The following is a 19,838-nucleotide window of genomic DNA, read 5'->3' on the forward strand; positions in this document are numbered from 1 at the left end:
AGCCCCGCCCCCAGCGTGCGAGGCGACGTTACGTGCCGCCCATCATCCTTTATCGCCATCTTGATTACCTCGTGTTGGAGCGGAGTTGGACGGTAAAGGTGAGGGAGTCTTCGGTGTTCGGCCGTACCGCTCACCGGCATCCGGGGGAGGTAGTATCGGGAGTGTGCTGCGTGTTGTTGGGGCGGAAGTGGTCGCACTACTTAGAGTAGGTGCCCGGGGGAGCGCCCGGGGAGGGCCCCGTACTGGGGTAGCTGGTGCTTGCTGTGGGCCATTACTAATGTACATGCTGGTCATGTCTGGGACCTGTGGTGGTGGAGGCGCGGGCTGGGTGGCCTTTGGCGCTCCCTACCTTCAGAATGTCGCCTGTGTGCGACGCGCCTGCGACATATTAACCGGCGAAACCGGTGTCGTGAGGTGACTGCTGAGATGGCAAGTGTCCTAGTGACTAATGTGCGGGGTCGCATCATGTAGTTGGGGGGGCCCCCAGATATAGTCTATGGAGGTTACAGCCGGTGTCCTGCCATGAGTGGCCCCCAATCCACTGGCTAGATCCTGGGTCCACTTCTGGTACCCCCCTAATTATTGTAGATTTAGAGGGGTTCTCTGACACTTTAATATTGATGACCTATCTGACACCCGGGACCCCACAGCGCTTACTAGGCCAGCGCCATCATGTTCATCGGTCACATGACCTAGGCGCAGCCCGGGACCATTCGCTTGCACAGGACTGAGTCACTACACAATGGACGGCGCTGTGAGGGGGCTGCGGCGCTTACTGGAGAGCCACTGACAACTCAGGCAGCTGATCGGTTTGGGTCCCAGGTGTAATTTACAAAGACGCGTCGTGAGGGACCTTTTCCGTCCGTATCGCCGGGTCTTATATCCTGATAAAGTAAAAAAAGTGCTCACCTGCTGGCCCAAGATGTGTGCACATTTAGACAGGGTCAGTGTTGTGCTGCTGAAGCCTTTCCTTGGCCTCAGCAGTGACATACCCCCCCCCCCCCCCAAGTGTCACATGCTGCTTGGGGATGCGTCACTGCTTAGGCCACCATTTGCTGAAGCGGCACATATGATGACCCCACGCTGGAAGTTTACATGCTGGGGATGAAAAGAAGCGTGGTCCAGTCCTCTTCATGCTGATTGACACACAGCAGCAGTGACGTCACTGGATACACCATGTGATCACTGCAGCCAATCACTATCCTCAGCCGTCTGCCAGTGATTGACTGCAGTGGTCACGTGTTGTCGACATGACGTCTCTGCTGTGGCCGGGTAAACAGATTCCTGCCAGGTGAGGGATGATCACTTTATTGTAGGTGGATCCGTTCTGTTTGGGGCTCCTCCTAAAACTAAAAGCCACTTTACACGGCAACCGACCCGGCAGGCAATTATCAGGAATGAACCGTCCATTCCTGATAATTGCTTATTTGTAAGAGCCGCATTTACATTGTTTCTGGGCAGCAGATCTATGGTTTTAGTTACACAGAATCTTCTACTGCTCAGAAACCATGATTTTGGTGTCTGCCTCAACAGTGCCTTCGCCTGATGATGAGCAATTGCTCGTTGGTCACATTTGTGGCACCTTTAGGCCTCACACACACGACCGTGGTTCGGTCCCGCATCCGAGCCACAGTTTTTGCTGCTCGGATGCGGACCCATTCACTTCAATGGGGCCGGCAAAAGATGCGGACAGCACTCCGTGTGCTGCCCGCATCCGTGGCTCCGTTCCGTGGACCGCGAACATTTTTTAATATGTCTTATTCTTGTCTGCTCTTTGCGGACAAGAATATGCAGTTATATTAAATTGCGGAACGCACGTGGATGCCTTCCGTGTTTTGCGGACCGCAAAACACACCGGTCGTGTACATGTAGCCTTAGTGCCATGTGAGTACAGTACAATAGCCCCATGATCAGATAGGAACTGGCTGTCATCACTATAAGGCCTCATGCACACGGCCGTGCCGTTTTTTGCGGTCCGCAAAAAACTGAAGCCTCCCGTGTGCCTTCCACAATTTACGGCCTATTCTTGTCCGCAGATTGCACACGGAGTGCTGTCCGAATCTTTTGCGGCCCCATTGAAGTGAATAGGTCCTCATCCAATCCGCAAAACGGATAGAAAATACGTTAGTGTGACTGTAGCCTTATGCAGTCGGTGTGGGTCAGGATAGGCGGCGGACACAGTGGTATTGTTTTCCAGACCAAGTGCAGTCATGTGAATTGGGCACAAGGCTGGAGGCACACTGCTGTCAGGATTGCATTATCTGGTCTGCCCTACAGTGTATTTTACGCTTTTTAATATTGTGAATTTTAGGTTGAGAAATCGCAACCCAAATATAGTGATCTAAGGAACTCCTTTTTGTTGGCCGCATATGTCCAGTCATCATTTGCATCATCAAATGAGGAAATCCGTGTTTGTTCATATAGACTAACGACTCCGTCCGTACTGCTGTTCTGAGGTCTATACCCGCCTGTCTGTTATTACCTTTTAATGATCCATTGAGTATATGAGTGTATAAAAGTGCTGATCCTCCCCCGGTGATAGTAGTGCCCCCTACATGACCCGGACCATTGAAAACTGCTGATGTGATGCTTCCATTTTTATCTGCTCTCCAACAGACGCCCCCCTGGATGCATCGCCGCCTCCTTTTCTTTACTTCGTTCTTTCACAGTGCACATTATTCAATTACTGTTTTGGCCTCATGTCTGTTCTGGGAGTCTGGATGAAATAGATGCTCCCTGGATATTTCCTGACATTAGGGCTCATTAGAAGGGATGGATAACCCCTTTAAGGCAGCCGCCAGTGTCGGAAATTACAGTTGCCCGGAAGAAGAAGAAAGCTCTGCCCACTATGTAGTCGGGGTGCTAGAGCTCGGCTCCCATTCAAGCCCTTTGTCCCCTGTATAGTTTCTGGTGCCACCCACCGCCGAAACAGCTGATACCCCAACTAGTCTGGTATCGATGGCCTCTCTAGAGGATGACCTCAATATCTAAGTGCCGGACAACCCTGCTGAGTATTCATCTCATTTTTCAGATATAACAATCGGATCGTACAGCTGAGTTTGAAAGAGGACCTTTCACATTCCTATTTTAATAGCTCCATGTTTGGGGGGGGGGGGGGAGGGGGGGGTGTACCTGCACAGACTCACTATCCAATCAGTGCTGCCATGTTCAGACTGTGAAGATCCCCATCCCCCCCCCCAAACTGGTTACAGCCCCTCTGTACCCTTACTGCAGACTGCTAGCCATTCATTCATAACTTCTAGTAGAAATAATGAAGGAATGGCACAACATAGAGCCATAAGAATAGATGTTCCAGCATATTACATGGAGCTATTAAAACAGGCATGTCAGGGCGGGTGAAAGGTCCTCTTTAAGGCTTCTGCAGAGGCTGTCGGATTAATGTCATGTTTGGGGCGTTTTATCCCATAATGGTTGGCAGTGACCCTTTTATTAGCGCCGCCCATGTTTATTTTTGTAAAGGCAAAACAGATTTTACTCTTAACACTTTAATCTCGTCATTCTGAAACCCCTCCGTTCCAGCACCGCACTCTGTCCCCCACCATGCTTTGTTTGCATGACTGCAGCAGGCGGCGCTATCGCTGCATACCGCACATGACTGCCGTAGCCAGACCCTGGCCCCATTGGTGTCGTGTGCTGTGCACCGCTTACACCAGTGATTGGTATATAAGGGGGTGAAGGGAGTCTGGAATTATTTTCGTAACTTTACAGAGGTGGCCTAAATGCCTCCAAAACGAGGCTGCCGCGGATCTCGCTGTGTAGGAAACTGGACCGTCCGTCATTGATGGGCTCCTATTGTGTAAAAAAAAATAAAAAAAAAATTAAATTAAATTAAAAAAAGTCCACTGCTCTATATATAATATGACACGCTTTTCTAATGTGCTTTTCTCACAGGGGTAATTGTGTGGCTGGGGCGACTTCCTGGGAATTCGGTGGCGGCTATATAAGCGCTCAACCCAAACACGCAATTTGCATATTTTTGTAGTGTGGCAGGAAACTCGAGGAAATTACAAACTGTAAGGCCCCATTCACACGTCCGTAGAATGGGTCTGCATCAATTCCGCAATTATGCGAAACAGGTGCGGACCTATTCATTCTCTATGGGGCCGGAAGAGATTTCCGATCCGCAGCTCCAGAAAAAAAATAGCCATGTCCTATTCTTGTCCGCAATTGCAGACAATAGGCATTTCTATGGGGGTGCCGGCTGGGTGTATTGTGGATCCGCAGTGCACTATGGAGTCGGACGTCTTACACTTGTTGTCCTTGGCTGGATTTGATCCCAGGACATCAGCGCTGCAAGGCACCTGTGCCGACCCCTGAGCCACCGTGCAGCCCGGCAGACGCACACCTTCGGCCTCCTTCACCGAATGCAGCTCTGTATATACAGCTGTCATATGTGCCAAATGTGTGAGCAGAGCCTAATCTGTTACTGGACACCTGGCAGCACATATCTTTGGGAAAACTGCTCGTCTGCCCCCATACACTACTTATTCAACCACTCCCTCAGAGACGGACCGGCCCTGCCAACATTTATCTGTGTGACCACAGGCTGGGCCGCTATGTATGTATGTATGGACCGACTTTACTTTTAGCAGTCCCGCAATAAGAACTTTCATAAGCAGTCCATGGGTGTCCTTGGCTCGGAGCACTGACTACTGGTGTTGGATCAGCTGTGCTGTGGTCGATCGGTAGGACATTGCTGCAATGAGGCGCACTTGCTTGGCCATATGTAGCGTGGGGATGTGACCAGCTGTCCCTGTCCATCGGTGTGACTGTCTCCTGGACGGTCCTGGTTATTCATGGTTTTGGGGTTTGGTGGGTGAGCCGTGCATTCCTGATGTGGTTGTCCTCTATTCGGGCTCACCATTAGCTGTAAGGCCTCATTCACATGTCTGTGGAACACGGTCTGAGTGATACTGGACTGGCTCATTGGTTGCTATGACGCCGTGCGCTTTGTGCTGCAGTACAGTAATACTCGTATAGATCATACATTACTGTACTGCGGCGGCAAAGGGCGCTCGGCGTCATAGCAACCAATGACGCCGTGCGCTCCTGCACTAAGCAGGATGCTAGACCAGTATTTCATGGACTGTGTTCCACAGACGAGTGAATGAGGCCCACACACACACAGTAATTGGACTTTACACAACACAGTAATTGGACTTTAATTGTTCTAGAAGAGATAGAGTTGTCAGTGCAGGGCTATGGGTCTGTAGATGTTTCATTAGTACGTGACGCTGATTTAATGTTATGTAATTCATTTTCTTTCAGATCCACTATGAATCAAGAAAAACTAGCAAAACTTCAGGCTCAGGTCCGGATAGGTGGTAAGGTTAGTAATCCTCTTGCTTTGTATCCCACCATTGTGCCTTTCTCTAACTGCATAGCTGGGAAAATCTCTCAGGACCCCCTTCTCCAAACAAACGGTCAATATCGTTTGGTTTGTCATATGATTCCTTGGTTCTGCAGTGCATCATTATCCATTACATTAGTGAAAAAAGTGGCTCAAAGATGGAACTTTGCTTTAACCCCCTAACTGTTGTGCCCCAGTCCAGCTCCAGCAGTGGGAAAAGTAGCTAACTGGAGAGGGAGGGCTGCTTTAGATGCTGCTATCTCCTGAATGGTGGCAGTTTTAGAAACATGCAACTGGTCTTGTTTGAAACATTCCAGGCCTTCAGACAATACCAGAATGACAGCAATCTGTTCAGTACAGGGGAAGATATCACTGATAGAAATCAGGATGCTGTGAATGCAGCTGAAAGTAAAAGCAGGTTTTACCCGCAATTATTCCCGACTTGATTTCTAACAGTGATTTCTACTCTGTTTAGCTATCATTTTGGTCGTGCATGAAAGCATGGACTGTCAGCTTTCAAACAAGACCAGTTGCATATTTCTAGCTGCTACCATTCAGGAGATAGCAGCATCTGAAGCACCCCCTCCAGTTAGCTACTTTTCCCACTGCTCAAGCTGGACTCGGGCAAAACAGTTGTCCCATCTTGAACATTGGGGGCATATCGCTAGGAGAACCTGCAAAGTGCGCGGCCACCCTCAATTCATTTCTGTGGGACTGCTGAAAATAGCAGAGCGGCATGCTTGGCTATTTTCGGAAGTACCATTGAAATGAATGGGAAGCACACTGGGCAAGTGCGCTTTTCTGGCTCTGTTTTAAGGTTCTGTGTGGGTCCCCTAGCAATATGCCCCCATTGTCAAAAATGGGACAACCCCTTTAAAGTATAGGGTATAAATGATTGTGTGAGCTGTTCTCGAGGACCTTTGCCAATCAGCACAATGAAGGGGCTGCAGCATATTGATTAAAGCAGGAGTACCAGCTCCTCACTGGTCAAACGTTGATCATTTGCGACACGACAGTCCCACAAAAATCAAACTTGGATTGATTTTTGTGCAACAACATAGACTAGCATGACACAAAATGTCACACAACACACGTCGCAGTGTAGTTGTCCTAGCGTAAAAATTGAGTTTTTGTCCCATGGAAGAAATTTATGGCAATCTCTGTTGATGATGACACCATGAGGAGATTGGTATCAGAAAGTATGACCCAACTCTCCAGAGCAGCTGATTTATTCCTTTAATTCACTGAGGATTTTACATTGGTATTTTGTCTCCCTCTAGGGAACAGCCCGTAGAAAGAAGAAGGTTGTACACAGAACAGCAACGGCAGATGATAAGAAACTTCAGAGCTCACTCAAGAAACTGGCAGTAAATAACATTGCTGGTATTGAAGAGGTAAGTTGTCAATTCTATCAAAAGGGGTGATACCAATGGGGGGCTTTCTAGGGGATCTCACAAACGGTTCAAAATGGATCAGTTCAGCCTCATAAGGATCCGTTCAGAATGCATCAGTTTGGCTCCGTTCCGCCTCCATTCCCCTCTGGATGCGGACACCAAAACGCAGCTTGCAGCAATTTGGTGTCCGCCTGACGATGCGGAGCCAAATGAATCCGTCCTGACTTACAATGTAAGTCAATGGGGACTGATCCGTTTTCCCTGACACAATATGGTGCAATTGAAAACTGATCTGTCCCCCATTGACTTTCAATGTAAATCCGGGCGGATCCGTTTTGACTTGGACTTTTTTTTTTTTTTTTTAAGAATAATGCAAACGGATCCGTACTGAATGGATACAAGCGTTTGCATTATCTGTGCGGATCCGTCTGTGCAGATACCAGACGGATCAGCACCTAACGCGAGAGTGAAAGTAGCCTAAGCTGTGTGAATCCTACTTTCTCGCCCATTTTCCTTGGGGGACACAGACCTTGGGTATAGCTCAGCTCCCTAGGAGGCGTGACACTAAGTAAAACTGTTAAGCCCCTCCTCCATCAGCTATACCCTCAGCCTGGAGATAGAGGCTACCAGTTTTAGCTTAGTGTCCAAGGAGGCAAGACACTCCCTGCTACTGCAGGGCTGTTTTCTCCTTGTTATTTTTACTTTTTCTTCTAATTTTGTTATTTTCTTTTTTCCTAGGGATACCAGAGACGCATTAGACCTCTCTGCTCTCCCGGGGTTGAGCTGCGCCAGTGCCAACTTATCTGCACTGCTGCCTCCCCCACAGAAGCAATAGGAGGATCTGGGCAGCAATGGCTCCCCTACATCCCGCCAGCTAGGGGGTCGCCCGCACGCCAAGCCCCTCTTCCAGCTTCCTGCCACTGCGGTGCCAGTGGCTGAAGGGGCGACCCTGCTGGAAAGGACTGAGGGTGAAGACGTCGCACGGTGAGATGGCTATTCCAGCCCATACCCCGTCCCTATCTGCAGCATCTACCCCTCTGGGTAAGGGGGGCACCCGTGGTCGCTCATTCTGAGCGCTCATCTGCAGGACAATGCAGCACAGCAGCATCCTCAGCACCCCCACGCCGTTCCCCCCCACGCTGCTATCTTTCTCCCCCCCCTCCCCCTCATTCGGGGCTGACTCCATTTTTCTCTTCTCTCTCTCCCCCTTCCCGCCGAGAACGGGGGGCGGGGCTTAGCGGTCCCGGCAGGGGGCGGGGCTTACGCGCGCGTCATTTTGGGGGCGGAGCTACGTTCTCCTTCACAGGAGACATTTCAAGCGCTGGAGGGGGCGGAGCTTGTTCCCCGTGCTTTCTGCTGAGGTTTCCCGCGCTTCCTCACTCCTGACAGGAAGCTGGGACACGGTGGGGGACTCTAACCTCCTGTGTACATCGCTCGGCTTCTGTGGGCGCTCTCTGCTGCTCTCTGCTGCTCACTGCTGTTCACTGCTTCTCTGCTGCTGCTGATCTGGGCCATCTCCTGACGTTCTTCTGAGGCACTGGTAGGACAGTTAACCCTCTCCTAACCCTCCTGGTCATAGCTGCTATAACCCTTTGTGGTCTCTATATTAGAGTACAACCACACTTCAGCATGTCAGATCCCACAGGTGCCCCCAAACCCTGGTACCATGCCTGTACCGCCTGTAAGGAACTTTTTCCGCGGGGGCAATCTGAGCCGCATTGCCTTGCATGTCAGGCCCCGGTGCAGGGCCCGCTTCCCGCTGCGCCCCCCGGTGCCTCTGAACCCCCTGACTGGGCTAGGTCTCTGTCTCAGGCGGTGGAAAGCCTTACACACGTAGTGGGCCGTCTCGTGGATAGACCGCCTCTCCCGCAGGCTGCCACAATCCCTGTCGCACCCGCTGGGACTACCGTTTCTGCCGCCCCCACTGGTTCCCTGCCTCCCAGCGAATCTTCCAGGGCCCGGCATACTCAGAAACGTTCAAGGGTTGAGCACACATCTTCTCCAGATGCTTCGCTCTCTCCGCCATGCGTGCGAGCTCAGTCAAGTCTATCCTCTCAAAGGGATACGCTTTCTGAGGGAGAACTGGCGGATTCGGACGTGGACATGGACTCAGAGCTTCCGTCCAAATTGGCGTCCGCGGTGGGGCATCTTGTCACTAGCATCCGTGATACCTTTCAGCTACACGATGACCCCCCCAGCTCTGAACAGGCCGGCGTGTCCTTTCTCCGCCCCAAACAGGCCTCCAAGGTTTTTCCCATACACGCTGATTTTTCTTCTGTGGTATCCAAGGCTTGGACTCGGCCTAACGTCCGCTTTATTACACCCAAAAAGCTGGACATTTGTTATCCCTTTCCAGCGGATTCTGTGACCACGTGGACATCCCCGCCTAAGGTTGATCCTCCCGTGGCTCGCCTGTCCAAAAGCACTACTATTCCTGTACAGGACGGATCTTCCCTCCAGTCTGTTGAGGACCGTCGTACGGAATCCCTCTCCAAGGCCATATTTACTGCCTCTGGTTCGGCCCTTAGACCGGTCTTTGCCTCCGCCTGGGTTGGCAAAGCGGTCTCTGAATGGGGTTTGCAACTGGAACGGGAGTTAGGGTCGGACGTCCCTGTTCAGGACCTCCGTTCCTTAGCCCAACTAATTGTTCAGGCCGGAAAATTCGTCTGTGAGGCCTCCCTTGATGCGGGTGCCCTCATTGCCCGTTCCTCTGCCCTGGCAGTTTCTGTCAGGAGGGAACTCTGGCTGAAGGTTTGGGCGGCGGACGCCGCTTCCAAACGCTCTTTGGCCGGCCTACCATTCACGGGTTCCCGCCTGTTTGGAACCCGTCTGGACGAACTTATATCAGAGGCCACGGGTGGGAAGAGTACTCACCTCCCCCAGTCCAGGCCAATGGGCGCCCCCGTGGTCGCGCTGGTTCGTCCCATTTTCGGTCCTTTCGCAAGCCCACCGGGTCTAGACCCGCGGCCAGTTCTTCTTCCTCTGGCCCAGCCCAGGATAGACGCAAGAAGCCGTTTTTTTCGGACGCAACCTACCTGGCGCAAGTCCCAGCCTGCACGGGCTCCCACAGGCCAGCAGCCCTCTGCCTGAAGGTGCGCCCCCACCCACCCGGGTGGGGGGCCGCCTTCTCCTATTCAGGAACGTATGGCGGGCCCACATCTCAGACGCATGGGCGCTCGAGATTGTATCTTGCGGATACAAAATCGAATTTGCGTCCATTCCGCCAGACCGTTTCTTCCGATCCCGTCCTCCGCGAGATCCCGTACGAGTGGCCGCCTTCTTCGCGGCCATTCACTCTCTAATGGACAAGGGTGTCGTCGCCCCCGTGCCTCCGACGGAAAGGTTCAGGGGGTTCTACTCGAACCTCTTTGTGGTTCCCAAGAAGGAAGGCTCAGTGCGTCCGATCTTGGACCTAAAACGCCTGAACCGTTTTCTCCGACTGCAGAGATTCCGGATGGAGTCTCTCAGGTCCGCAGTGGCCTCCCTGGAAAGAGGGGATTTCATGGCCTCAATCGACATTCAGGATGCATACCTCCACGTTCCGGTTGCTCCATGTCATCACCGCTTCCTGCGCTTCGCGGTGGGGGACGATCACTTCCAATTCGTCGCCCTTCCCTTTGGTCTGGCGACGGCTCCTCGAGTGTTCACCAAGGTCCTGGCCCCTGTCTTGGCCCTTCTACGTTCAAGAAGTGTTTTTCTTCTCCCATACTTGGACGACATCCTGGTCAAGGCACCCTCCTTCTCTCAGACATCCCGCAGTGTGGAACTCACTCTGGAGACCCTGACGCGGTTCGGTTGGATTATCAACCACCCCAAATCTTCCCTTACCCCCTCCAGACGGCTGATCTTCCTGGGGATGCTCCTGGATACAGAGTTGGCGGAGGTCCGCCTTCCGTCGGACAAGCGTCTGGCCCTTCGCGGGTCGGTTCGCAGTCTCCTCCGTCATCACCGCCCTTCCCTCAGATCCAGCATGCGGTTGTTGGGAAAGATGGTTGCCTGTTTCGAAGCGGTGCCGTTCGCACAATTCCGATCCCGCACCTTTCAGAGGGCAATTCTGTCGGCCTGGGACAAATCACCGAGGAGTCTGGACAGGACCTTTCTTCTGCCTCCCCTGGCTCGGGCTTCCCTCGGCTGGTGGTTGCATATCCCTCTAAGGGGGAAGTCCTTCCGTCCACTGAACTGGCTGGTGATTACCACAGATGCCAGCTTACGGGGGTGGGGGGGGGTTTTCCCTCCCCGGTCCGTCCAGGGCGTTTGGTCTCTATCGGAGTCCAGACTTCCAATCAATATTCTGGAACTGAGGGCGATTCTTCTGTCCCTCAGACACTGGACCCATCTGTTGAGGGGCCACCCTGTTCGGATCCAATCGGACAATGCCACGGCTGTGGCATACATAAACCATCAGGGAGGCACTCGCAGCGATGCAAGAGGTGACCCTCATTCTCCTCTGGGCGGAGACGCACGTGCCGGCCTTATCTGCGATTTACATCCCGGGGGTGGACAACTGGGCGGCGGATTTCCTCAGCCGGTCCACCATCGACCCGGGAGAATGGTCCCTGCACCCAGAGGTGTTCGAAGCCCTTTGTCTTCGCTGGGGTCGCCCCGACGTGGACCTCATGGCCTCCAAATTCAACCACAAGGTCCCCCTATACCTGGCCAGGGCACGGGACCCGAAGGCATACGGCGCCGACGCGCTCGTCCTTCCGTGGCGCGAATTCTCCCTTCTGTACGTCTTTCCTCCTTTTCCCCTCCTGCCACGGGTTCTTCGGAGGATCGCGGCAGAGGGCGTCCCCGCGATTCTAATCGCCCCGGATTGGCCCCGCCGGTCTTGGTACGCCGACCTAATGTTGCTGTTGGCAGACGCACCGTGGCCACTGCCCTCCAGGGAAGACCTTCTCTCTCAGGGACCGATCTTCCACGAGCATTTAGGCTCGCTACGTTTGACGGCGTGGCTATTGAGACCGCCGTCTTAACGCAACGGGGTTTCTCCGCGGACGTAGTCCGCACCATGATCCGGGCTCGTAAGCCCGTATCCTCTAGGATCTACTATCGGGTTTGGAGGTCCTATCTGGGGTTCTGTGAGTCCCGGAGCATCCCACCTCTCCGGTTTTCTCTTCCCACAATCCTGTCCTTCCTCCAGTCGGGTCTGGACCTGGGGCTGTGCCTCAGTTCTCTGAAGGGTCAGATTTCGGCGCTGTCTATTCTTCTCCAGCGTCCCCTGGCCCCTCTAGGGCCAATTAAGACCTTTTTACAAGGGGTGGCTCACTCTGTTCCGCCGTACCGCCCTCCAGTTCCTTCCTGGGACCTGAATGTGGTGCTCTCGGCGCTCCAATCAGCCCCCTTCGAGCCTTTACGGGAGGTCTCCCTTCGCCTTCTGTCCTGCAAGGTCATCTTTCTTGTGGCCGTCACGTCTCTCCGACGGGTGTCGGAGTTAGCGGCTCTTTCTTGCTCCGAACCTTTCCTGATCTTCCACCAGGATAAGGTTGTGCTTCGGCCTGTCCCGACTTTCCTGCCAAAGGTGGTCTCCGCCTTTCACATCAATGAGGACATCGTCCTTCCGTCGCTCTGTCCCTCTCCTTCCCACCCCAGAGAACGGGAACTGCACCGTCTGGATGTGGTCAGGGCGTTGAGGATTTACTTGGAGGTCACCGGGTCCTTTCGGCGCACGGACTCCCTGTTTGTGGTTCCGGAGGGTTCGCGCAAAGGGTTGGCGGTCTCCAAGGTGGCTATTGCCCGTTTCATTAAACTGGCGGTGTCTGAGGCTTATCGAGCCAAGGGCAGACCTCCGCCTTTCGGCGTCACTGCTCATTCCACCAGAGCAGTCGGAGCTTCCTGGGCGCAGAGGCATCGGGCCTCGGCTGAACAGTTGTGCAAAGCAGCCACTTGGTCCTCTCTGCACACTTTCACAAAGTTCTATAGGGTGCATACACATGCATCAGCGGATGCTGCTTTGGGCCGCCTGGTTTTGCAGGCAGCGGTTTCCTGATGCTCTGGTGGTGTTCCGCCTTGGGTTTGTGGTCCCTCCCTTCTTGGACTGCTCTTGAACGTCCCAAGGTCTGTGTCCCCCAAGGAAAATGGGCGAGAAAAGGAGATTTTTGTATAACTTACCAGTTAAATCTCTTTCTCGCTCTTCCTTGGGGGACACAGCACCCACCCTTCTGTGTTTGGTTACAGGGTTATGGTCTGGCGCCCCGTTGGGTTGCTGGCTGGTTGTTTCCGTTATTGGTTGTTATCCTTTCACTACTTGGACACGCAACTGGTAGCCTCTATCTCCAGGCTGAGGGTATAGCTGATGGAGGAGGGGCTTAACAGTTTTACTTAGTGTCACGCCTCCTAGGGAGCTGAGCTATACCCAAGGTCTGTGTCCCCCAAGGAAGAGCGAGAAAGAGATTTAACTGGTAAGTTATACAAAAATCTCCTTTTCACAAAAAAAATCTGAAAATGCTTATTTAAGCCACATTTTTATCAGTTGGATAAGGAGTGAGCTTTCAGTGTTTATAAGGTCTGAGAGCTGAGATAAGGAGCTGACAGAAGAGAGAAAATTCAGATCCTGCTAGTAGAGAATCTCAGTTCTGTACAGAGAAAATGACTAATTTTCTGTGTTATAATGCCTTTTTTTGTTTATTTAGTAACTTTGCATTCTTTTTCTGGCGTCTTTCAAGTGCTTTAGAGAAGCCTATGTGAAAAACACCATAACCAGAGCACACAATCCACCGAAAAAAAAAAAAAGAATTTCAATAACTTGCTGGGCATTAAAGTAATGACTAGACACAGACAAAAGCTGAAAAATGTGGTGTATGAATCCAGCCTTATACTTCTCTTCAGACCTGCATTCTTCTATTAGCAGAATGAAACCGAATCTGGATAGGAGTAAGAACACAGTGCGGATTCCTTATGTACAGGGAACAGAATAAATATCCGGCATAAAATACTTATAAAACCCGTAAATACCACAGTTGCACAGAACGCAAGGCATTTTAGGCCAGTATGGCCCTTAGTCATCGCTTGCTTTGACTAAGATCTCATGCACACGACTGTATTTTGCATCCATGTCCGAACTGCATTTTTTTTTTTTTTTTTTGCAGACTGTACACAGACTTATTCATTTCTTTGGGTCCCCCAAAAAAGGGACAGAACATGGATATCCATGTCTTGTTCTATCATTTGCAGAATAGATATATGGCTGCAGACAAGTCCTACTCTGGTCCGTTTTGCGATTGAGAATGGCCATTTCTGTTGATAGGAGGTTGCGGAAGGTATCCAGATACAGTGGTGCGCAAGGCCTAAGGGACTTGGTGGCCTGAAACAATTATGTTCTCTGTAACTGGATTTTATGTATATCTCAGTAGGAGCCTTGATCTTATGTTGAATCTTTTTCACGTCCTATCTATAAAAAAATAAAAACTATTACATGAAATGTGCAGATCCTGTCAAGGTCTCAGCTATGCTACATGATGCAGGCTATATTTTAGTCGGTCTTTTTCACAATCTTAAACTGTTTTATGCTGCAGGTTAATATGATTAAAGAAGAAGGCACAGTTATCCACTTCAACAACCCCAAGGTTCAAGCTTCCCTTTCTGCCAACACATTTGCAATCACTGGTCATGCAGAAGTCAAGCCGATCACAGAAATGCTCCCAGGTATCCTAAGTCAGCTGGGAGCAGACAGCCTCACAAGTCTCCGCAAGCTAGCCGAACAGTTCCCCCGCCAGGGTAAGTGTCCAGCAATACTCAAACTGTGGCTGAGATTCATCGATGACAGTTATTCTTTGGAAGGGGACTAAGGAATCCTTCAGTAATTTTGTGAGGGTCATTAATAGGGATGAGCAAATCTACTTCGGATGAAACATTCGAAGTCGATTCGCATAAAACTTATTTCTAATATTGTACGGAGCAGGAGCACCGTACAGTATTAGAAAGTATTGGCTCAGATGAGCTGAAGTTATTGCTTTGCGATACTTCATAAATTTGTACTGTAAAAAAAACTATTTCCTAAACTCGGGTTCGGTTCCAAACCTTGCATCTACCCGTGACGCTGCTCCCTGATGAGCCGGAGAAACGCGTTGGAGCTATGAGGGTCTAGTAAGCAACAGGTGTAATCTAGCACAGGTCCACGGTTCCAGAAGGCTGGGGGTCGCTCTTTTCAGGGCGGGTGCTCCAACGACAGCCACTTGAGGTGCTCCCTAGCCTGGGGTTAGTCCACAGCCGCATGCGTGCGTAGCACTAGTGAGAAAATGAATCCTCATACATGTGCTGTGAACTCTAACCCCAGGCTAGGATCACATGCCCCATGTACGACACATAATCCCAGAAGTAGCCGCCACATTGGAGCGCATCACAAATTGAATAATCCCTTTAAGGGTACAGTCGCATATGTACTCGCCAGCTTTTCAACAGTGGAATTCTGTGTGGAAATTCTGCAAGCTTTTACAATAGGAGCAAAATGGATGAGATGATAAAAAAAAAAACACATCCGCTAACAAATTACCACAACTGTTGGTGAATGTGGATTATTAATCTACACCAGGCATGCTCAACCTGCTCAACTCCCAGCATGCCCAAACAGCCTACAGGTATCTGCCTACAGCAGGGCATTGTGGGAGTTGTAGTTTTACAACAGCTGGAGAGCCACAGGTTGAGCATCCCTGATCTACACAACTTGACTTGCAGTGCGGGGTTTCAATTTGCATGTCAATTTATGCAGCAAATTTCATAGAATGAAATCCATGGCAAATCTGCCTCGTAAGCAGTCTTGTCCAATGTACAGAGGGGACTTTTTTTATTTTTTTAATTGCTGTGACAATTCTGCCATGTGAGAACTTGCCCTCACACGCCTCTTTTTATAGAAGTGCTGTATTAAGGGTTGCTGCCCTGTGTACAGTTGCACATTGTGCAATTCCTAGTTTGTCTTGTGAAACTTAACCCTTTCCAGCTCTTGTAATCCAGCACACCTCCTTTCATCTTGTAGGCTTCTCGCGCTGATTGTCTCTTGACTCTTAGTTCTAAATCTGTCCAGAACTGAGTGCGACTGATTGGTTTAAAAATAGGCAGCAGGTGCAGGAGCCCTCCATGCTGCCTCCGCCGGGTACACTGACACCAGCTATGTGTGTGGTGCAAATGCAGAGAGAATGAATTTGGCCTCAGACAACTGTCTGCAAACTTCATTCCATGTCTATGAATTATTTATCGCCCTGTTCTTGGGCGTCCTCTACTTGGGTTTCTGGTTGTGCCAGTTTTCTCTTCCTTCTAAGATTTCCATAAAACCCTTTGCAAGTTGAGTATTGCTGACTGTGTCTCTCTTCTCTAATTGTAGTATTGGACAGTAAGGCGCCTAAACCAGAGGACATAGAAGAGGAGGAGGATGATGTCCCTGGTAAGTAACATTTTTACATATTTAGGACCACGTTCACATCTTCGGCAGCACATCCGGTAGAGAGCGGCCTGAAAGATTTCCTATATTCTATAGTTCATTGCCAGGTGCCTATTGACTAATGAGGTCTGACTGAGATCAGTCTGATTTTTGGTCCTGCAACAGCTGGCATTTGTGCCAGGTCAGCTTGTTGCAGATGTGAACAGAGCCTGAGGAACACCTATGTGATGATTTCCGGTCACATGACTGGCAACAATGGTGCTGATGGATTCCATTCTTTTATAGTGAGGTCCATTGGGTTCCAGTGAGGTGTCCGTTATTGTGCTGCATGTAATTAAAGCTTAGTGGGGAGTTAAATGGTTAAAGGTAAAACACCTGCCTAAGGCCTCTTTCACATTTGCGTTGTCCGGATCCGGCGTGTACTCCACTTGCCGGAATTACACGCCGAATCCGGAAAAACGCAAGTGAACTGAAAGCATTTGAAGACGGATCCGTCTTCAAAATGCTTTCAGTGTTACTATGGCAGCCAGGACGCTATTAAAGTCCTGGTTGCCATAGTAGTAGTAGTAGTAGTAGTAGTAGTGGGGAGCGGTATACTTACAGTCCGTGCGGCTCCCGGGGCGCTCCAGAATGACGTCAGAGCGCCCCATGCGCATGGATGACGTGCCATGCGATCACGTGATCCATGCGCTTGGGGCACCCTGACGTCACTCTGGAGCGCCCCGGGAGCCGCACGGACGGTAAGTATGCTGCTCCCCACTACACTTTACCATGGCTGCCCGGCAGCCATGGTAACCATTCAGAAAAAGCTAAACGTCGGATCCCGGCAATGCGCCGAAACGACGTTTAGCTTAAGGCCGGATCCGGATCAATGCCTTTCAATGGGCATTAATTCCGGATCCGGCCTTGCGGCAAGTCTTCAGGATTTTTGGCCGGAGCAAAAAGCGCAGCATGCTGCTGTATGTTCTCCGGCCAAAAAACGTTCCGGTCCGGAACTGAAGACATCCTGAACGGATTTCTCTCCATTCAGAATGCATTAGGATAAAACTGATCAGGATTCTTCCGGCATAGAGCCCCGACGACGGAACGCTATGCCGGAAGAAAAGAACGCAGGTGTGAAAGAGCCCTAAGTCACCATTTAATTGCAGTTAAGTACACGTTATAATCTGTGATACTTGCCATTATTGTAAGACAGCTCTACAGTAAAATTGCTGCTATCTAGTATCTGATTGCTCACCACTGATATCCAGCACACACGGCAGTATTGTGTTTCATAGAACCCCTTAAGGTTATTAAACATCTGGGATTTTTAATACACTGATGGTTGCAATATTTGTTCTTGCGGTTAGATTACAGCTTCTACACTGAACACCGCACAAGAACGTGTGCTCTTAGGCCAGTTGCAGACGAGCAAGTTGTCTGCAGGAAACATGGGAGCGTGATTTCCCATCCTGGAGTCTGCTTTCGTAACATGACCTCACGCCATTATAATGATTTGTAACACTGTGTCTGTCCGCCATCAGCAGTAATGTATCGTACTGACAATGCTGTATAGTGCCATGAGGCCCGGTTACAAGAGCGGACTCCAGGACGGGAAATCACGCTCTCACTTGAAGCATGTTTCCTGCAGACAACTCACTCGTCTGATACTGGCTTTAGAGTAACTCCAAGCCAAAACCAGGAGTCAATAAAAAAAAAAGTTATATCTGTCTTTTTAAAAAGGAGAGAAAGTTATGATCCGATTTTTGGCTTCCAAAACTGCATCATAAGACCTGACAGGGTGCACCCACATGTCCAAAACCAGGAGTGGATCATAAAAGGAAGGTATAAAGGGCAGATACTACTTGAATGCTTTTTTGAGTCCACTGCTTTTGGCTTCAAAAACTGCATTAAAAAGTGTGGCAGCACTCTTTAGGCCTCTTTCACGTGAGCGTGTCCGGATGCGTTGAGGCAAACCCGCGCGAGTAGGTACCCAATTGCAGTCAGTTTTGACTACGATTGTGTTCCGTTCAGTTTTTATCGCGCGGGTGCAATGCGTTTTGCACGCGCATGATAAAAAAAACTGAATGTGGTACCCAGACCCGAACTTCACAGAAGTTTAGGTTTGGGTTCAAGGTTGTGTAGATTGTAGTATTTCCCCTTATAACATGGTCATAAGGGAAAATAATAGCGTTCTGAATACAAAATGCATAGTACAATAGGGCAGGAGGGGTTAAAAATAAATGATAAACTCTCCTTAATCCACTCGTTTGCGCAGCCCGGCATCTCTTCTGTTGTCATCTTTGAGGAATAGGACCTTTGATGACTTCACTATGCTCATCACATGGTCTGTCACATGATCATCACCATGGTAAAAGATCATGTGACAGACCATGTGATGAGCGTAGTGATGTCATCAAAGGTCCTATTCCTCAGACGACAGAAGAGATGCCGGCTGCGCGAACGAGTGGATTAAGGTGAGTTAAATAGTTTATTTTTTTTTTAACCCCTCCAGCCCTATTGTACTATGCATTCTGTATTCAGAATGCTATTTTCCTTTTATAACCATGTTATAAGGGGAAATAATAATGATCGGGTCCCCATCCTGATCGTCTCCTAGCAACCGTGCGTGAAAATCGCACCGCATCCACACTTGCTTGTGATTTTCACAGCCCCATTCACTTCTATGGGGCCTGCATTGCGTGGAAAACGCACAATATAGGCTGTGATTTTCACGCAACGCACAAGTGATGCTTGGAAATCACTGCTCATGTGCACACCCCCATAGAAATGAATGGGTCTGGATTCAGTGTGGGTGCAATGCGTTCACCTCACGCATTACACCTGCGCGGAAATCTTGGCCGTGTGAAAGAGGCCTTACTGTGTTTTTTCAACTTGAGGAGCTGTGGATAAGCAGCTGCCAGACACCTGGTTCCACTTATCTCTTGGGAATCTATAAAGCTTTGACGAGTAAATATCAGTTGAAATTGATCAGACCAAGTGATGACATTAACGCTTTTTTTTATTATTATTTTTCTGCAGAACTTGTAGAGAATTTTGATGAAGCATCAAAAAATGAAGCAAATTGAAATACTTATTGCAAACTTTTGGAAGATGACATGGACTTGATTTTTAACCAAGCAGAAAAAAACCCGAAAATCAGCTGTGTGGTTCCAAAGTTTTACCATGAAACATCACGTGTTAATAGTTCCATAATATAAATATTTTGTATTTTAACGATGCTACTGCGGCATTTTTCTTGCTGTTTATTTTTGCGTTTTGCACTTTCCTCCAAGATTTGCCCCTTTTTGGAGAGACTAAAAAAAAAAAAGAAAAAAAACGCAACATTATGTTCGCTCTGCGGTGCCATTCGGTGAGCAGAAAGCTCTAGTAACACTTTATTTCTTGTCCTCCGTCTCCCTTCAGTAGTAATAAAACACTTACTTCAATGTTTTAGTTTATTTTTCCCCTGAATCAAACGGCAGCTGCATGATGGCCCCCTGGGACGGGTAAAATGTCTTTAATGGCTCAATTCACTTGCACATGGATGGTCTATGAAAAGTGTTGATATATATATATATATTTTTTTTTAAACCATAGTGGGAGCTGATTAAACTGGTTTAATTTACTATGTAGGTGTATATTGACTTAAGTTTACTTTAAAGGACTGATTTTTGCTTGTATTTTCCATTTCAAGCATTCATGGTCTGTCCAGAGGGTTTAC

The 19,838-nt window shown here is 49.7% G+C and overlaps 1 protein-coding gene across 1 annotated transcript; it reads left to right on the top strand.

Moving 5' to 3' along the window:
- BTF3L4 (basic transcription factor 3 like 4) lies at nt 1-19,563 on the top strand. The gene is made up of 6 exons (XM_044302034.1): nt 1-98; nt 5,290-5,350; nt 6,652-6,765; nt 14,277-14,478; nt 16,079-16,138; nt 19,157-19,563. The coding sequence occupies exons 2-6, from the start codon at nt 5,297-5,299 to the stop codon at nt 19,201-19,203; spliced, it is 477 nt and encodes a 158-aa protein (XP_044157969.1). The 5' UTR covers nt 1-98; nt 5,290-5,296; the 3' UTR covers nt 19,204-19,563.
- Nucleotides 19,564-19,838: the final 275 nt, after the last annotated feature.

The sequence above is a fragment of the Bufo gargarizans genome, chromosome 7 (genome assembly GCF_014858855.1).
Source record: "Bufo gargarizans isolate SCDJY-AF-19 chromosome 7, ASM1485885v1, whole genome shotgun sequence".
NCBI lineage: Eukaryota > Metazoa > Chordata > Amphibia > Anura > Bufonidae > Bufo > Bufo gargarizans.

What these genes read in the sequence shown, in the direction of transcription:
- BTF3L4 (XM_044302034.1), top strand. Translation starts at nt 5,297, where the DNA reads ATGAATCAAGAAAAACTAGCAAAACTTCAGGCTCAGGTCCGGATAGGT. An exon ending in ACATTGCTGGTATTGAAGAG is followed by an intron (nt 6,766 to 14,276) that starts GTAAGTTGTCAA and finishes TTTATGCTGCAG; the next exon opens with GTTAATATGATTAAAGAAGA. An exon ending in CGAACAGTTCCCCCGCCAGG is followed by an intron (nt 14,479 to 16,078) that starts GTAAGTGTCCAG and finishes CTCTAATTGTAG; the next exon opens with TATTGGACAGTAAGGCGCCT.